The 19,231-nt window shown below is 36.9% G+C and overlaps 2 protein-coding genes across 2 annotated transcripts; one reads left to right on the top strand and one right to left on the bottom strand.

Annotated features, from left to right (window-relative positions):
* Positions 1 to 2,457: 2,457 nt before the first annotated feature.
* LOC121865400 (cell death regulator Aven-like) lies at positions 2,458 to 11,387 on the bottom strand. The gene is made up of 6 exons (XM_042364753.1): positions 11,292 to 11,387; positions 9,852 to 9,907; positions 8,112 to 8,234; positions 7,652 to 7,813; positions 6,536 to 6,708; positions 2,458 to 4,759 (listed from the first exon to the last, which is right to left on the bottom strand). Exons 2-6 carry the CDS (start codon positions 9,901 to 9,903, stop codon positions 3,935 to 3,937), a joined length of 1,335 nt encoding a protein of 444 aa, XP_042220687.1. The 5' UTR covers positions 9,904 to 9,907; positions 11,292 to 11,387; the 3' UTR covers positions 2,458 to 3,934.
* A 1,589-nt stretch (positions 11,388 to 12,976) lies between these two features.
* LOC121865401 (MORN repeat-containing protein 4 homolog) lies at positions 12,977 to 18,939 on the top strand. Its single transcript, XM_042364755.1, has 4 exons — positions 12,977 to 13,064; positions 14,566 to 14,761; positions 16,563 to 16,672; positions 17,700 to 18,939. Exons 1-4 carry the CDS (start codon positions 13,055 to 13,057, stop codon positions 17,849 to 17,851), a joined length of 468 nt encoding a protein of 155 aa, XP_042220689.1. The 5' UTR covers positions 12,977 to 13,054; the 3' UTR covers positions 17,852 to 18,939.
* The last annotated feature ends 292 nt before the right edge of the window (positions 18,940 to 19,231 follow it).

Genomic DNA, 19,231 nt, shown 5'->3' on the forward strand with positions numbered 1-19,231 from the left:
ATGATACCATTCGTCCTAGGGGAAAAAAGTAGCAACTGTACCAACTTCCATTTCCCAAGGTGACGACACTTTCGCGCGGCCTACTTCACCTTGCAGCCACTTCCAACATAATTGTGACCCTATTAATGCACTGAATTTCGTTATAGATAAAATACGTTTTTAAGATAAACCTGAACAAGAACAGATGTTTGTTCACATTACTCGAAATAAACAAGAAATTTGTCACAATAACATATCTTTATTCGAGGTCCAATTAACAACGATAAGATATATATTAAAGGCACAACTCACCTTATCTGACTACCACGTGTTGCTGCATATATAAATATTTAGTGACTGCTATAATAATTCATTCGGTATTGCTGTATAATGTATAACAGAAACTTTACCTGCTCTTTGTTGTCTTGTAGTATTAACGGATCATCTAGGCAGGCTGTTGTGAATCTTTTGGTAGGAGGTTATTTGACAGGATGTTGATTAGTTGTGTCAATGTTATCTAATGGCGCATGTACAATAAACAAAACACTAACGAGATACGACAGGCCATGATAGCTTATATAATAATTATAATCCTTATTATCACCCAATATATATCAATCAAATATTAATGTTTACTATCGAAACAGTAAATTCCATAAAGTTTCGACAACATACTCACAGCTTGATTTTTTTCCAATTCAAGTCCTTAGGTTTCGAATATCATTAAATATATGATAAACGCACAATACAGTAGTTATCATATGAGCACTACATTATAATACAGAGGTCTGCTTTGTATACAGAACATGGCACGTCTGATTCTCAATGATGATGTAGCTCCTTCCGGTGCTTTGTCACCACGTCGAGTTTGTGGGAGTTCACTGGTTATGTCCATTGTCCATTTGTGGCACTCCTTTCCCACTGTACCACTAGGCAGGTCCACCACTGTACTCTAACGCATTGTGGTCTTTTCAGTCTTTAAGCCTAACATATAGTATACAGTACATGTATCCCTCGAGGTACGAGTGGATTAGGTTCCCAAAAAATTCCATAAGGTGAATTTCCGTATCACTAATTGATAAACAGGTAGGAAAAATAGGGTTCAGTTCCCCAATGACATAAATACCCCAAAAACACAAAATCGGTTCACAAACAAGACCAAAACCTACCTAACTAATGATAAATAGTGCACAACTACTTCAATTTACTACTTAACACATGAAAAAATAATAAAACAGTTTAACTTTGGTATAAATACCTTATGGGAGGACAGCCTGGGCTGGGAGCGCAGTCTGCAAACTAGTTATACATAATTGCTATGATGTTTCTTGGGCTAAATACTTCTGTAATCTAACAAAAGGTAATTAGAAAAAAAAAAAAAAAAAAAAAATATATATATATATATATATATATATATATATATATATATATATATATATATATATATATATATATATATATATATATATATATATATATATATATATATATATATATATATATATATATATATATATATATATATATATATATATATATATAAATTTTCCAGTTAAAGAACCATGGTGGATGAAAACTAACACCATTACTGGATTCCCAACATTATTCTACCCAAGATATGAAACTCTAAAATCATAATCCATTCTTGTTCTACCCTTTGGTGTCAAGGTTACAGACAAACACCAATTTACAAAAAGGTTCCATTCCTTAAAACCTTTTGTAAATAAAAATGTCTAAATTAAGTTTATTTTTCCCATAGATTCCCATTAAGTATTATAACACGTTCATAAAAAAGAACTTCCGTAAAACCCCTTAACATCTTATAAAATGCTGCAAAACACGTTTTTAATGAAAAGTTTCAGTGTACACAATGATTAGAAGCCATTAACGCACTTATGTATAATAATGCAGTACAGTACGGTACATTAATGATTTTATAGTTACAGTCTGTGAAACCAAAGAAAATGGTTCTAACAAGCACTTGGGGAAAGTGTCATGTCCACCATCTACGTCAGGGGAACTCAACTCTTATGTCTTTGAGACATTGTTTCATCGTGTGTTTATATTTCTTCTTACCTTATGTTTAATCTCGCCGAGGCTCTTCCTGGGGCACTACCTGGGTGGGTCTCTCATGGTTACACACAATACTGAAAACAGTTACTGACTTGAATATTAAAAGGTCCTCATCAAAATAAGTGCTCCAGTCATTCATTTTGTTCTAGTTGACCAACATTAGTTTTAAGTTGTTGAATGTCTTGAGTTGGTTCTATCATCCATTAACTGTCTTCAATAGGTTCTACAAGTGAAAATGTTTTTAGTCTGTCCTATTATGACTTTAAAGTTATTTCATAAACTGTATGAGCTTTATACCAGTTCCATATCTTTAATCTACAGTATATTCATTCATACAAGTATGTTATGAATCAAATGGAATTAAACAACAGGTTAACTGACTAAAGAATGGAGTAATAGAAATACTGTATTGTACTTTTATTTAAGACAAAATAACAAGTACAGTACAGTACTGTATATGAAACAAACATATAAAGGAAGTTGTCAGAACTACCTTGATTCTGAAGCCATGGAGAACCTTGCTCATACCCAATAAATATCATAGTACACCACAGTACCATATTATAATACTGTATATGGTTACAAGCTCTGTATTAAATTATCAATTACAGTACTGTACTGTACATATTTTAGTTCTGTACTGTACTGTATGTCTCACGTATTTAGGCTTGGTTTATAACAGGCATACACACACACATGACGTAATATAAGTCTTGTATGGTAACCCTAAACACCCATTTATTTATTTTATATAAGAGGCACATTAACCAAACATAAAAATACATCATGACATTCAATCAACCAGTGCTGAGGAATATGATTCTAGCTTGGATTTAAATCAATAATTTCAATAACCGTCAAGAGAATATAAAGTATACCTGTATACAGTACATTATATATTTGTTGTAACCTATAAAAAGCTGATTCACATTCACATTTCCTGGTGTTTTAGTAACTAACAAACAGGATCCAACAAATATACAGTACAGTACATCTCTTGCAACCATGACTGATGATAAACCCAGCTGAGAAGTCCATACAAGGCAAAATGGCAGCTAAGACTGAGACTCTAGCTCCATTTATTCTTGAAATACCTGTATCGTGTTCACAACTCAGACTGACCGACACACAGAACTTCTGGATGTCTTCTCATTACCAGTAAGAGACAATTAACAAGTTATTATTGAGTATCATGATGGAGTACACTACAGATACAGTATAGCTAAAGCAAGCTCACAGTTACACATCATGATGTCTTTTTCACAATTAGAATATAATTCTACATTAACAGAGTTCAGTAAAACTTTGATAAACTGGTCTTCAGTAACTCTGATACCGAAGTAATGTGAAAGTTTTTGGATCTACAAGTTTTTTTTTTTTTTTTTCTAATTCAGATAATCTTGATATATTCTGACATTTCATGCTGAAGGGATAGATGAGGTTATATAAAAGTTAGGTAACTTCCAGGGGAGTTTGAAGCAGCTTAATGTTATAATGACAGAGGAATGATGGATCTTCAGGACCATTCTAAGAACACAAATAATAATGTTTATGGAATCCCCAAAAGTCAATCAGATGATGCCGAGACCAGGGAAAACACGTGACATGTGGCTTGGCTGAGAAAGACACAGGAAAATGAACACCTTTTCAAGATTACAATACAATAATAAATGATTAGAAAAGAAAGTGCTATATCATTTCTGAAATATATTTTTTAACAGAACCCAAAGCTAGCAACACAAATATTTTAAAAGTTTTTTAATTTCTTATAGAAAAAAAAATGCATCATGATAGTTAAGCTGGGAACAATAGCTATATGTATGTAATTTTCAGTTGTAATACTGTTACTTAACAATGTTAACTTCTGGGTTTCTTTTCACTTTTAATCATCCAACATAGAGTCAAGCCAATCTTCCAGGTCGTCTGCTTCAGTCTTACTTATTAACAAAACAGGTTTACTCTCCTCCACCGGTGCATCTAAGTCTATGATCGGACCTTCAGGTATGTCTTCAGTTTTTTCTGTTGCCTGCATAGAATTTAAAACATCTACATTGTCTTTTACATTCTTGGTTACTTTGTTGGATTTTGGTTTTGCTGCAACATCTACTTTAGGAAGACCAAAGTTGAATTCTGCTGGAGGTTTACTATCACTGCTCTCTTTCTTTGAAAGACCAAAGTCAAAGCTTGCTGGACTTTTTTCTTTTGATTTTTCTCTTTTATTATTTGACTTCTCTTTAGGCACTGGAGTGGGTTGCTTAACTTCCTTGACATCTAAGGGTTTCTTGGATTTACTTGGCATTTCCTTGACTGGACTGGGCTCCTTAACAGGGCTTGGCTGCCTAAGTGGTGTGGGTGCCTTAACAGGGCTAGGCTGCCGTGCTGGGCTGGGCTGCTTTTCTGGACTAAGTTGCCGGATGGGACTGGGCTGGTTTTCTACACTTGGATCGTGTAAAAGTGTGTCCAGATCAACATCCTCAGGTTCTGGGGCAAAGGCACTAGTCAGTGACAATGCAACATCGACTGCATTCTTAATGTTCTGATTAGTCTCAGGTTCCTCAGTAGTCAAGTTTAGAGGTTCATTGTCACTTATCTTCAAACTCTCGATGATCTTATCATTCACATCAGAACATTCATTGTAGTTATTGCTAGGTTGGTAGAGTTTCCTATTATCTTCAGCTAATTGAAAGTAAAACTCGACTACAGACATCTGGAAGGAAAATTTGCATTAGTTGTAAACTACAACTGTATACCATTTTTTTTTTTAACATTACCATTAAGAGAACTGATTACAATGCAGTTCATATATCAATATATCACAAAAGTATCTAACCAAGCTAAATGTAGCATAACTCTTACAAATCTCCATACTTTGCAGTGTTGAAATTGAAATGGTGCCTTTTAAAAAATTTAGACAAATTATCTTTGTTGGTTTGGCTATTATTGAAATCAAGAAGTCTAAACAGGCAGTCCTCACTATACCAATGGGATGTGTTCTACAGAAATGGTGTACAATGCAAAAATTCAGAATGAGAAAGTGTTTCTCCCATGGAGTGTGTTATAAATGGAGGCTGTGTTCCTGGTGGCTGATTTTCAAACATCTTATCCAATTAAAACTAACCAATCTAAATAAAGATGGCATAATAACTCAATAGATGAATACAAAACGCCACTAAATGTATACTGTACTCAAATGAAAAGTCATCACAAATAGTGTAACTTAAAACACACACACACAAAAAAATTAGATGTTCACTGTACTGTTTAACTCACTCCAGAGACTTCTAACACATCCCTCTTACAAAGGGAAGGATAATAGCACAGAAGCCTGCTGTATCTCCTCTCTTTGAGAAGAGAGAGGGTTGGGCATGGGTGAAGCTTCCATAATTACCTCCTAAATACATACAACCAAACCAATGACCAACCAAAAAAGGAAATCACTCTCAGATGCTTGTACTGTATCAGCATCTCAGCATCTTCCGATGACACACAAAAAAATATATATATATTTTTGTAACTTTGGGGTTTTCATTTGTATAACAAATCATCATTATCGTCATCATCATCATTTTATGGCCATTTTCTACACTTGAAAGGTTTAATCCACAAAGCACAGGATATAAATTATCCACAACAAAAGCCACTTTATACAGAGGACAGGTCCCTGACCTGATGCCCAAGGCTGGCAAAAGCCAAGGGTACTGTTTTGTAACTGCACAGTAAACTCAATTTGGTGGATTAGCACAGATTATAACAAAGTAGTGTAGCCCAAAGTAACTGCATGACAGAAAAATGTGTATCCGCAAAAATATGTAACACACACTGAAAATTTTTCATTAATTAATAAACTCTTAAAATACAAAATTACATATAATAAGGGTGTATGTCGTAAGGACTGCCTCTTCTTTTGTGAATCAAAAAATAAGAATGTCTAAATCATGAAGCATGTGAATTTAGTGGGAGATGAAGAGAGGAAACCAAACAGGTATAGTAGTAAGAAACAAGGTGCATTAGTGCTGACTGGACCAAACCCTCTCTCATTCAGCCAGCCACAATTGGAATTTATAAATGTGTTTCCTCGTTGTGTCTTATTTATTTCCATTTAAATATGAGGCATAAATTTTATTTAGGACAAACTACTCTATATTCACCAAGAATGTACCAATACTGAAATAACTTTGAGAAACTGTTCATAGCTCAAATAATCAAACAACACTCAATGCAGTACAGTATACAGAATAATACCTAGCTAAAAATATAAGAGCCATAAGTAACAGGCTAATTCTCAAATTATGGATAATGGATCAAAAGTACAGTATTCACTTAATGAGAGCTTTTAAATTAAAAAGACCAATGGAAAATTACTCCTTTCTCATCCAGTACGTATACAGAATGTTTTAAAATAGCATCCATTATACCTCGACAAAATTTTAAATTGAGCTGGAGAAATGTAAAAAGAAAAAGAGATGTTAATGACAAAACTTACTGGCAGCACTTCCTCTGGTATATTGAGCTGTGTATAAAGAGGAACAGTGTTGATAGAGGCCACAAGGTCTGCCACGTGCAGGGCTCCTAGTCCATGTGAGGCGAGGATGCCGGTCTCTGTTTCATTCCATTGAGACTCTCCTTTCAATCGGAAGTGCCCTCCTCCAGAATTGGCTATAGAGGAAATGATTGTCATTAAAAATTATTTACTATTACAGACAGGAATGTACAGTAATTCAATGCAATAAAAGGTAAAACAGAAAATATTCATATCCTTGAACCCCTTCTTATTACAGTACTGTACTTGAAGAAATTGTCTATTTTAAAACATTATTGGTAACAAAACTATATTTTCAGTTGCTATATGTAACCTTTGTTGTAAATTCTCTCAAAATAATTTTATGAATTGTATTATTTTCATTCAGTTATACTTCCTTCATCAGAACATTTTTTTTTATGAAAATGCTCCTTTAAAATTATTTGCTCAAACTTCAGTCTTGGTACAGTACAGTATTCATAAAAAAATATTAATTATTATCTATTTTCCCACAGCTCAGCTCACCTTCTTACCTCCTATTATCCCACATACTGAGATGCATTGTTTTGTTTAACTTACTGTTCTGCTTATCGGAACAACCCCACAACTTTTCATATGACATACACTACAGTATATACAGTACTCGAGTACAGTTCAAGTTTTTATGATAAAATTTTCATGCAAAAAGTTAGGGGTTGAACTATATACAGTATTCACACAATATTCATGTGGGATAAAAGTTAATGCATTTAAGTTTTGATGTTACAGTATACAGTACAGTATTGTAGTTAAAAGTGGATGAGGAAAAGGTCACAGTTTCATAATTTAGTGAGCACGGTGAGAAATTACAGTGCATTCAAATAAATAAGGAAGTCTTTATTTACTGTGTCTCACTCAACCCAAGCTGACTATAAATGGATTTATTGTCATTTCTTTGAGACTTACATAAAGATCAAATGCTGTCTGATTAAAAGCTTGATGCGGAGGTATATAGACACATAGGTAGGAGGGTGATCACAGTAGATATAAACAGAGATGTCACTATTAAGATAAACAGAACAAAAAGTATCCAAATATTACCTTGTTGTTCCAAAATTTGTGAAAAGTCTTCACCCAAAAGGTAGTCTTCCCCCAATTCAGGTTCATCGGATGGTATTTCCTCGTATCGCGACCAATTACTTAAAACCTCCCTTCGATGATATGTTTCAGGCTCAACCACTTCTTTATCTGGCATGATGGTTACTGCAAAATGAAGAACATTTCTAAACCACTGAACATGTAAGCAATATCTTGGTGAAATGGATTATCAAGTTAATTCTTGAAAAACCCTAAAGATCAACTCTGATTACTTGTTGGATAAATTTAATAAATAAACAAAAAACGGAAAATAGTACTTAAATAACTGGAAAAATTAACAGATACCCTAGGCTGACATTTGGAGGACCTGTTTGAGAACTCAAGGGACTCCTGCAAGTTGTCCAGTATTAGGAGAGCTGCCCAGTGAAGGATACCAGCTAGAAGACGGTAATTTAAGACTTACCAGACTCGTACTCTTTTGGTTCAGCATATGCAACACCACTTCCTGCTGGTCTTTGAGGCTTAACAGGTTGGGTGCTCTCACTCTCTGGCTCCCTGTTACTGGCACGCACAGAGTTCTGGCTACCTGGTAAAAAGACATACATACAGCTTGTAATATGCATAACTATTTATGTGCTATATAATGCATGTTGAATATCATGTGCAGGCATTGTTTTACAGGAAAATCTTAAGGACACTCAGATGAAATACCATTTGATTTGTATTAACTCAATTGTACAATCGATACCTTTCTATTAGTTGAAAGGAAAATATCCCCAGTGACTGGAAAATGGCATATGTGAGTCCTATATTCAAACAGGGAGATCACCATTGCACATAAATTATAGGCCTGTAAGCTTGACCAGCATAGTATGTAAAGTACTAGAGATGCAATGACGGAACACATACTACAAAACACCTAGTAATGGAATGCCAGCACGGTTTTATGCCGGGACGCTCCGGCAGTTTATTGGCTATTTTCTACTGAAGTTGGAAATTTTTAGGGCTGGTTATTGAGCAGCATGTGATTTCTCATACAGTACAGTAGTTGCATAAACAGTAACAGGACAGAAATATGGCATTATTATTATAAAGTTTTGATTCCTAACATGACCAAAAGACCCCCTCCCACCTCCTTCAATACGCCACTGAACTGCAGTAAGTTGATAACTTTAATAATTACTTTGAATGTGAGAATTACAATGTCATTGTCAAGGCAACTGCCAATAACTGGCAGTTGTGCCTGGCTGGCCAAGACCATCATGATGTTGAGTTCACAGAGGAAACGTGTATTCCTTGTGTATGGTCTTTATGAGATTATGTCCATAAATATTATTAAAGTTCACTGCCAATGAAAATATTAACAGATAATAAGTGTGGTTCAAAATTCTGCTACAAAGGGTTCATGTATACTGAGCATATTACTTGTAAAAATAAGTTATGGTAGGAATGTGTGAACAGTTTCAGTGGTTGCTGTCGGGGCAGTATGACAACAACCTTTGTTTTGTTATTTTATGTTTAAAGTATTTAATAAGATGTGATTTTTTAAAATATCTATACTGTAGAGCTTGATAATGTATATAGTGCTGTTAATCTGTGGAGACCATGTATGCATTGGAAGTTAACAACCACTTTAAACTGCTCTGTGTTTATACATGTTAATGGTATTTAAAAGAAATGTGAATGCTTTCCTAGTCACAACTGACTTTTTTCCGTTATTTTTTTCTTATGCCCTTATTTCCATTCACCCTAAATCCCCCCTCATAATATCCTGGATCTGTCTGTGACCTGTACACTACACATTAAACATTGATTTACTTGTGGATATAAAAATTAAACAGCTACAGTATATTGGGAAGGTGAAATTACATTGTTTAAAAGTCAAGGAATACATCCCTATTTTTCCTACAAGCTACAATAATTAACTTCAATTTATATGAATCAATGAACAAGCTGTTCTCCAGGTACTGTACATAACACATTAATAAATTTACAGGATTACTTTACAGTACATGGATTGTACCTTGAAAATTGTACGTAGATCAACCTCAGTACAGTATATGTACTGTATAATATTTTTATGGTTACAATGATGAACTATAAATATTTATAAATTTTTTGCATTTACTTGTATATTTAATAATATAAAGAGAAACTCGTTACTTTGCCTTCATAATAAATAACAGAAAATCTAATCACTTACCACCAGCATCATGACGAACCCGCTGTTGACGCTGACGTCGCCGATCAGGCATATTTCTTTAAAGATATTAATTTATGATATGAAATGTGAGTACTGTACATGTATATAATTATGTATATGTAAATAATTATGAAACAGGGTGCAACTGTCCACTAGAGTACTGTATACATGAAGAAATGAATAAATAAAATTCACAAAGAATGCTCTTAATAAATTATTCATATGAATCATATATATATATAAAACATTCTGATATAATTTTTAATGATTTTATCGTGGATGTCAATGCCAAATTCTAGCTGACTGTCAATGTAGGTGAAGACAGCACCATGAATATAACAGTAAAAGCACTGCATACACTGCTGGTCTTGGTAAAATACAAGTACAGTACTGTATCCTGCCATAATCCACATTAATGTTAATTAGGTTTTAACACCCTCTCATTACTTACGTGAGGCAAAGTCCACACATAATGATAGTTATTATCTGAACCACCTCATAACTACCATGCGAACTAAACTCCCGCACTTTGTTTTAACATGGTCGTATTTGGCCTCACTCATGTAACAAACGTTATTGTCATCAATCGTTGCATACCCTTGTGATCACTGTTAATGTTGAGAGTAAAACATTATTGTTCACATTCCGGGTAAATATTCATTTAATGGCTGTGGCTCCTTTTTGTTATGAGAATTCAACTTCCAAATCACTGTTGAAACCTAACCTAACCAAACCTAAAATATATCAAACATGTACAGTTCCCTTCAGTAGTGCATTTACAGGGGGTCATCAGGTTTTGTGCAGTGTGGCAGCCCTGTGTCTGTTTGCATTCGACAGAAGGAAACTCATACTACTGAATCCAATTGAAACAATATTAAAAAAAATCTCAAAAATCATGATATGTGGAATATTGATATGACGAGCACCTGTAAGTGCACTGGTGAAGGGGTCTGTACAGTGTTACTAATTAAGTTATCCTAAACAACCAAACCTACCTAACCTAGAATCTTGCCACAACCATAAAACGAATATTAACCTAACTCTGTAACTTTGTAAATGGCTAGCAAGCATCCTACCAACTCTTCCACCACCGGGAGAGGCAAGGCTTTGAGATAGACTGTCTCTGGAGACGAAGTTAGACACTGTTAAGTGGCAGACTTGTTATTATTGTAGTGGTTAGTTTTTTATTTACTATATTTAATTAGTGTAGGATCATTTATATTACGTTACATGTCTGCGTTGGACAGGCCAGGAGCATATCCCATTGAAACCCATGTTAAAAGGCTTGCAATTTGCGTTAATTCAGATATGTTAAGGTTTTCAGGAATGCAACCCTATCATAAATAGGGGGATACCTGTACAGTATTTGAAAATTGGCGTTCTAAACATTCAATTATCTAATAAATTGATGTTACCAGTTCTTGTAACGTAATACTGTACCAGTAATCACTGATGACTCCCACCAGACTAGACCAGCTGGACAAGGATAATGATGATAAATGTTTACCTGCTGCACCGTCACAGAGGTCTTGGATATAAACGAAGACTCTCGAGGGTCAACTTCATACACCACTGTCATCATGCGTCATATGATATCTTAAATAATGCAAATATAAAAAAAGGGATAATTTGATTTAAGTTAGTGTTTTGGTTATCATTTTGCCGTGTCATATGTTAACCACGATGCAGCTTCCATTTGTATTTATCACAATCATCGGGTAGCTAATGACACTACAAAACGTTTGTTCGGTATACTAGGAAGCAATGTAGTCGGCACTGTACTCGATCGTTTACATTTCCAACTTTAAAGTGTAGGCATATCCTAAATGCAAATCAGCAACCCTTACGATAAGAGGCGAAATCAGTGTCCACATTCCTAACTCATGTCGGCGCTACTATAGCGTGCGGTCTACAAGGATATGTTTAGTCTAACCTAACCTAACCTAACCTAACCTAACCTAACCTAAACTTACCTAAATATTTTGTAAACCGCACGCTATAGAAGCACCCTCGTGTCAGTCAATGTATACAACAGTCACGTCTCAAAGAAGCCGTACAGCAGCCGTCTGCACACCATTGCTGACCTTTATCTCACAGCAACCCCCACTACAATTTATACCTTACAGTAAACAGCATCACATCTCACAGCAAAGAAATTGGCAGTATTACCTAATGATATTGTGAATTACAGTAAGCTTGAAACAATAAGTACCACAGATAATTAAAGTTCACAGTAAACCATTTACTTACCTGTTTTAGACAACTTGCTCAGATTTAATACACGTAGGAAAGAATCTAGTTAATCTTGCAAAAAATGTACCTACCTTGCTAAAATTTGGCTACGTATTTATAAGGTAGCTTATTCAGACTGGTCACAGACTTAACTGACCCCGCGTTAACAAGATTACTATGTTCACAAAACTCGACAGGAGGTCTTCACTTTTCCTAGGATACGGAACTTCAACAATAATCATTAGAATTAAATACAGTATATGACACAAGATTGTACCGATGTTAATTATATACGTATATATTTAAGATTTTGAGATTTACATTTACAATTAGACTAGGTTTGGTGTGTTTTTTTTAAAGACCGTTGTTTGTGCTCGGAAAAATATCTAACCAACAGTACCAGGAAGCTGTTGACAGGCCCAACAGCTAAGGTCTTTAAGCACGTGCATGGTTAGTAATTATACTAGTCCAGTAATTGAAAATAATGAGATAGAACTTTCTATCAGGAAGTTGAACGCTGTATGGAGAGATATTTTTTTCTTATGTTAATTACTATATAGAATTATGTACACTAAAATTTGGCGGTATTCCAGGAGAGACTACAGTATTTACATTTTACAATAATTATAACAAGCGCATAATGCATATATTGTAGGCTTTACCGATCATGTGTGCTGTACTGCAAACTCGCACCTGTCGCCGTGATTGCCAGCGGTGTGAAAATAAATGCCCCCCCCCCCCTCCCACTTTTGAGAAATATTGATACCCACGGTTACTAGTTGTAAGCGTAAATGGGTTTCATATAATTAACGAGGCCACCATCAACCTGGGTAAAATATCCAGGGAGACAGAGGTGAGTAGTGTGGAGGAAGCCTTATGACACTGGTTAAGGTGAAGTGTGGGTGGTGTGCGGCAGTCTCTCGTCGGCTGAGGTCATTACCAGGTGGACCCATATCTCTCAACACTACACCATGGCTAACCGTAAGTTATTTAGCCAAGTGAAGTACTTTAGTCTGCCAGGTAATATTTTTTTTCTCGGTATCAACTTGCCAAATTAGCGAGTACAGTATGAAGATGTACAGTCAAAGAAAAAGTCGTGTTACATCCCCCTAGCCGCGCCAAGCTTGTACTTTCTGAAACCCACGACGAAGAATTACCCAAATTCTTCGTCATGAGTTTCAGAACATAATGAACGGTAAGTGTAACGCGACTTTTTTCTTTCACTGTACATAAGAATGTTTGATCTTATGTAAAGAAACTTTAAACACGGGTAAAAGCGGAATCCTAGTTTATAAAAATTGCCATTCTATATAATCAACAAAATAGTGACGCACATACTGTATTTAGATGCGGATCACTAGGTCTAGAGGTGTACTATAACTCCTGAGACTTTGAGAAGCATGTCTAACAGTTTTATCAAACTTATCCAGACTAACCTAACCTAAAGCTTACCAAATTAATTTGTTTTTACTTACGTTATTTTATTGTGTTGTTGACAAGGCATTATGCCAGTAACATTTTATCCAGGTCTTCATCGTGTACTCTAAAATTAGACAAGCCCATAGTGAACGGGCTATATTAAAAATTCTGTAGTCGAATATGATATTTTGGCCTCCCTGGTACTTTTCCAGTCTTTTATCGGCGGTCAGCACAATCTGATACCCGAACTACCATCTTATAAGGTCTCAGCCTCAATGCAGCCAATCTGTGCAAATTATGCTAGTTACTCTTGCAATCCACTACTTACACGTCACCTGTTTTCTGTGTAGTCAGTACGTGTACCCCCTCTCTGGTAAACCTTAGTTACCCTACTGCCGAGGCTGGATAGTACTTCTCGTTGACTAAGTGGCTACAGCCCTCCAAGGCTGAACATACCCAGTGCCCCATACGTCTAATTAGCGAAACTGAACACTGGTGGCAGAGCCATAAAAGGTTGTCTTGGAGAAGCTATGTAGCAAGGGTGACAGTCTGCCTGTACTAAGAACACCTGAGTGCACCTCAGACGTTTCCCACTCATTCCACATTTTACAGTCAATCCTGCATTCTAGTTGAGGTGTGACTGGGGTAGGTTGCTTCGACTTACGTGCGCATTTTCGGACCAGGAGCTTCACTGTATCTGGTAACAGCTTTATATCCAACACACTGGGCGCAACTATACTTCAAGTTGAACTGATAATTAACAGGGATAATTTGTTTTATTATTTGTGAGGATCACAGTACGGTGTGGTTAGTCAAATTATAATACCCAGGATGCTAACACAGGTTCACAGCTCGGTAATTAACCATTCTATCAAAATAATAAATCTTATCGTTTGTGTTTGCTGTATATAAAAGCTCTCGAGTTGCCTAGTTAATTACAATATCCTTCCAAACGAAGTCTTGTTAGTTGCTCTGTTGCAGTGCTTTTAAATTTCCATTGTCACTTGTTTCTTCTTGTCTCCCGTACTAGTTGCAGCTTTTACTCAGTTTTGGTGTGTCTTAGGTATGCGTCCAGGCGTGGTCAAGTACGGAAGCCACAAACATGACGACGGAACACACTACGTCGGCGACTGGAACGAGAAGGGCCAGAAACATGGTATGGGTCATCTCGCCCTCCTTGATGGCACCCGCTACGACGGTTCCTTTGAGAATGGCCTCTTTAACGGGTTAGGAGTCATCTTCTTCCCTGATGGTGCCAGGTGGGTGGTAGTGGCAGTGAGTGATGCTGATGGTAGTGGCAGTGAGTGTTGATGGTAGTGGCAGTGAGAGGTGTTGCTGATGGTAGTGGCAGTGAGTGGTGATGGTAGTGGCAGTGAGTGGTGTTGCTGATGGTAGTGGCAGTGAGTGGTGTTGCTGATGGTAGCGGCAGTGAGTGGGTGTTGCTGATGGTAGTGGCAGGAGGGTGCAGATGGTGGTGGCGGAGTGGTGGTGCAGATGGTAGTGGCAGTGAGTGGTGCAGATGGTAGTGGCAGGTGGTGCAGATGGTAGTGGCAGTGAATGGTGCAGATGGTAGTGGCAGAATGGTGTTGGTGATGGTAGTGTCAGTGAGTGGTGCTGATGGTGGCAGGAGTGGTGTTGCTGATGGTAGTGGCAGTGAGTGGTGGTGCAGATGGTAGTGGCAGAGTGGTGCAGATGGTAGTGGTGAGTGGTGCAGATGGTAGTGGCAGTGGAGTGGTGTGCTGATGGTAGTGGCAGTGAGTGGTGGTGCAGATGGCAGTGAGTGGTGTTGCTGATGGTATGGTAGTGGCAGTGAGAGGTGGTGTCTGGTGGTAATGGCAGTGGGTGGTCAAGGTTATGGTAGTGGGTGTGGAAGTGGTTGTGGGTGGCCAAGGTAGTGATTGTGGGTGGTCAAGGTAGTGATTGTGGGTGGTCAAGGTAGTGATTGTGGGTGGTCAAGGTTATGGTTGTGGTCAAGGTTGTGGTTGGCCGAGGTTATGGTAGTGGGTGGTCAAAGTGATGGTTGTTGTGGTGAATGGTGAGGTGTCGGTGATGAATGGTGCTTATGAAGTTGGTGGCGAGCTTCAACACTTCGTAGGGCAGCGCCGCACTTGACTCCTGGTGGACTCTTAATTTTACCTCTAATTCCTCACCATTTACTCTCAAGGGGTTTTTGAGCCCTCTTGTAATGCCAAAACCTCTCTAACAAGGTACTCCCCGATTCTTAGCTTTCCCAATGCCCACTTTACTACTTCATGTGGTAATCAGCCAAATGCCTAAGTCTACAAATAAGAAAGATGATTTTCTCTCCTTCCCTGTTTCTCTTGTAGCTGCCTGGCCATAAATAAGCCTCTGCAGTCCCCCTACTTGGCGTAAACCCAAGCTGCATTTCGTTTATGTCCACTCTTTCCCTTATCAATTTCTCAGTTATTTGTTCTATAACTTTCATGACCTGATCTAGCAACTTCAGGCCCCTGTAGTTCTTGTGTTCAAGTGCATCTCTACCCTTGTAAGAATTCATGATAACAGTAATCTGGAACAGTACATTCCATCATGATTGTACAAGTCAATTCAGTCACCATTGTCACATTTACATTGCCTTATGTTTTCAGCATTTCTGCAACTATCCTAGAGCTTCCAGCTGCCTTTCTAATTCTTCATTTTGTCGATTACTTTCTCGGCCCAGTCTTTTCCAATCCATGGGCATGGTCCTTGTACTGGTTCTACTGTACTACCCCTAGGCTGCCCACGTCCCATTCAGTGACTGTAGTATTTTCTCCAAGCATCCTTGATAAAAAAAATCTTCATATACATTTCTTATACTGTACATACAGCCAATTAAAAAAGTATCAAGACCCCAGGGTCCAGTGAAATAGAAAATAAGCAATAACCTCAGACACGTTCATATATTAGCTGGGTTAGGTTGGATGCCTGTCTTGATACTTTTTGGCTTACCCCGGTATGTAAAATAAAAAAAAGGTTAAAGAAATAAGGAAATTTACTACTGTACAATATTGTAAACTAAAATTTGGTAATTATGTACTAAGAAGCCACCTTCCACAGGTATGAAGGTGAATTTATGCAGGGTTGGTTCCATGGCCATGGAATATTCTGGAGGAACGACAACATGAGATTTGAGGGAGAGTTCCGAGGTGGTCGCATATGGGGTCATGGTAAGAAATCTTCCCTGATAAAAATGTAATATTAAATTGTTGAGTATCTTATCATGTTGACTAAGGGATGAGGTGACTGAGTGGATACAGTGCTCATCCCTGCCCTAAAGGTGATGGGGTGTGTTCATGGCACCCCCACTTCACCCAGCTGTGAATGACTGTAATAATATACACAGTACAGCACAGTAGTTGGAAAACTGAAGCCAGTCAAGTGTAGTTCCAGAAACAATAAATCCCTGTATACCAAAAGTTAGTCCTTGTATTCAGTGTGATGTATTTACATTGCCCCCCCTTTGGGCCATCATGCCTATAGAACCCATTTTCATAATACCAATTGATTTCTAGACCTGTAAATGAGGGGGGGGGGAGGGGGTGACACAAATAAATATATTTGACAACTAATGCATTTACCTTTCAATTCTCTTTTATCACAGGTACCATATATCAGGGGCAGATCCAGGAATATCAGAGGGGAGTCCAAGAAGTTGTGGGTGTGGAAACATGGCCAGTGCAAGCCCGCCCCGCCCGCCCGATTTTATTTTTTAAATCTGATCAAGATCATGGACACTTTGAAGCCATGCGCACTTGATATTAGGAGATATTCTGAAGTCAGTACCAAATACTTTTTCTTATACAAAAATGCCTGAGTACAATACCGCATTAAAGAAAAAGTACAGTACATGTATTGGAATTTTCTGATGAAAAGGGGGGATCTGGACCCCCTGGATCCACCCTTCTATATTGTGGCCTATAAGTCGGCTTTTGAAGCTCAATTTTTTTTTCAAAATATAAATTAGCATCCTAGTATGATCCTACATGTAAATGCGATGACTATTCTAGAACCAATAAACTTTCAAGATTTACACTACTCTTCATAACCAAGTCAAACACATCAGCATGGAATCATCAGGTGTATGGTGATAATAATGCCTATGAGATTCTATATACTGTACTGTACAGTATTGTATACCCAAAGTTACTTCTAACAAAAATAACTCCCCACACTCTAAAATTATTGTATCCACAGGACTCGTGACATATGCAGACGGCTCCAATGGATTTCCTCGCAATGAAGGTTTCTTCCAAGACTGTCGGTTTATGCGCAAGACCCGTTGCCCACAAGTGATTCAGCGTGCACAGAAAGTGGCTCACATTGCCCGTGCGCAAATGGACCAGTAGCCCACTTTCAAGCTATTCCCTTAAATCATCTACAACTGAACTCATGAGCTTTTAATTCCAGAATTGTGATAAATAAATTAAACTTTTAATCTTATTAGAATAAATCTGTTACATAACTATTCGGAAACAGTTACTGTCATTACTTATTATTACACAATTCTATACTATACACGAATACTGTACAGTAAACACTGTACTTACAGTCCATTCCGTTGAGTTTACAGGTATATTTATACACCACCTGGACTCCCTAAAACAAATTATGTTTTCAATTGATAAATAAAAGAAACCTTCTAAACAGCTATTTATAATAATTATTCAGATAAAAGGAAATGTAGAATAAAAAATTTACTACCCAGTAAGAGGTGGTCCAACAAATTTGCCAGAGGAGTCCACTGACCCAAACAGGTAATACAGGCAGCCAAAGGCATTTATGACTTGAAAGAGTGTAAAGTATCTCTCAACTGAAAACCTTGGGACCAAAAGGCTTCCATAAAATAATTACATAGTGGATACCAGTATGTACACGTATCTAAGGAAAGCATGTAATAAACCATAGTATATGTACTTGTGTCAGTATCTTTATACAGTATTATTAGTTTCTACAAATACTGTTCAGTATCTGAACACTAACTTAGCTCATAATTCTCAAAATCTCAATGTTATCAAGTCTCTAAATAAGCTTTCAATGTGTACTCATTCACTTACAATTTCCACATTACTTACTCCTCAAACTCATGTGAAGTAGACTCATTACTCACACCACCACACACACTTTCACTGAACCAGCTGCCCGATTGTGTAATTTCTCCTTATTTACTCATAAGTAATATGTTGAAAAATAAAGAAAATTTTATATTTTTAAATTTCATATTTCGAATGTTCAAAACTTTCATGAAATAGATTGAATCAATTTTTTGGTCAACAGATACACCTGGGTCTCAACATATGTGGATTCACTTATGTGCAAGGACCCAATTTCTACCACCCCTTGGTTTATGAAAGAAAAATTTGCCCTTATGCAAGCTGGTGTAAACCAGTATGCTGTGGCCTCTAGTGCAAGAAAACCATTAAATATACTTTTAATACTGTAAGTTTCATTAAATAACTTTAAAAGGTTTAATATATACAGTATATATAAATGAAGAGTCTATCAGCCAACGAAGACGTAGTTCCCCCACCCTAAATACCTGTAGTTGACAGCACGAGTGAACACGTCGTCTGCTAGCACAAGTCACCATTACATCGTTCTCTCAAACATTACCTCGAGTCTGAAGGAGAGTAAAAATTTATTAAAGTGAGCTTTAAAATGATGAAATTAGTGAAGTGCGTAAAAGTGGCGTCTTAAGAATTGTTCACATAATTTTGGTCTCCACTGGT

Source organism: Homarus americanus, unplaced genomic scaffold (genome assembly GCF_018991925.1).
Source record: "Homarus americanus isolate GMGI-L3 unplaced genomic scaffold, GMGI_Hamer_2.0 scaffold25483, whole genome shotgun sequence".
Classification (NCBI taxonomy): domain Eukaryota; kingdom Metazoa; phylum Arthropoda; class Malacostraca; order Decapoda; family Nephropidae; genus Homarus; species Homarus americanus.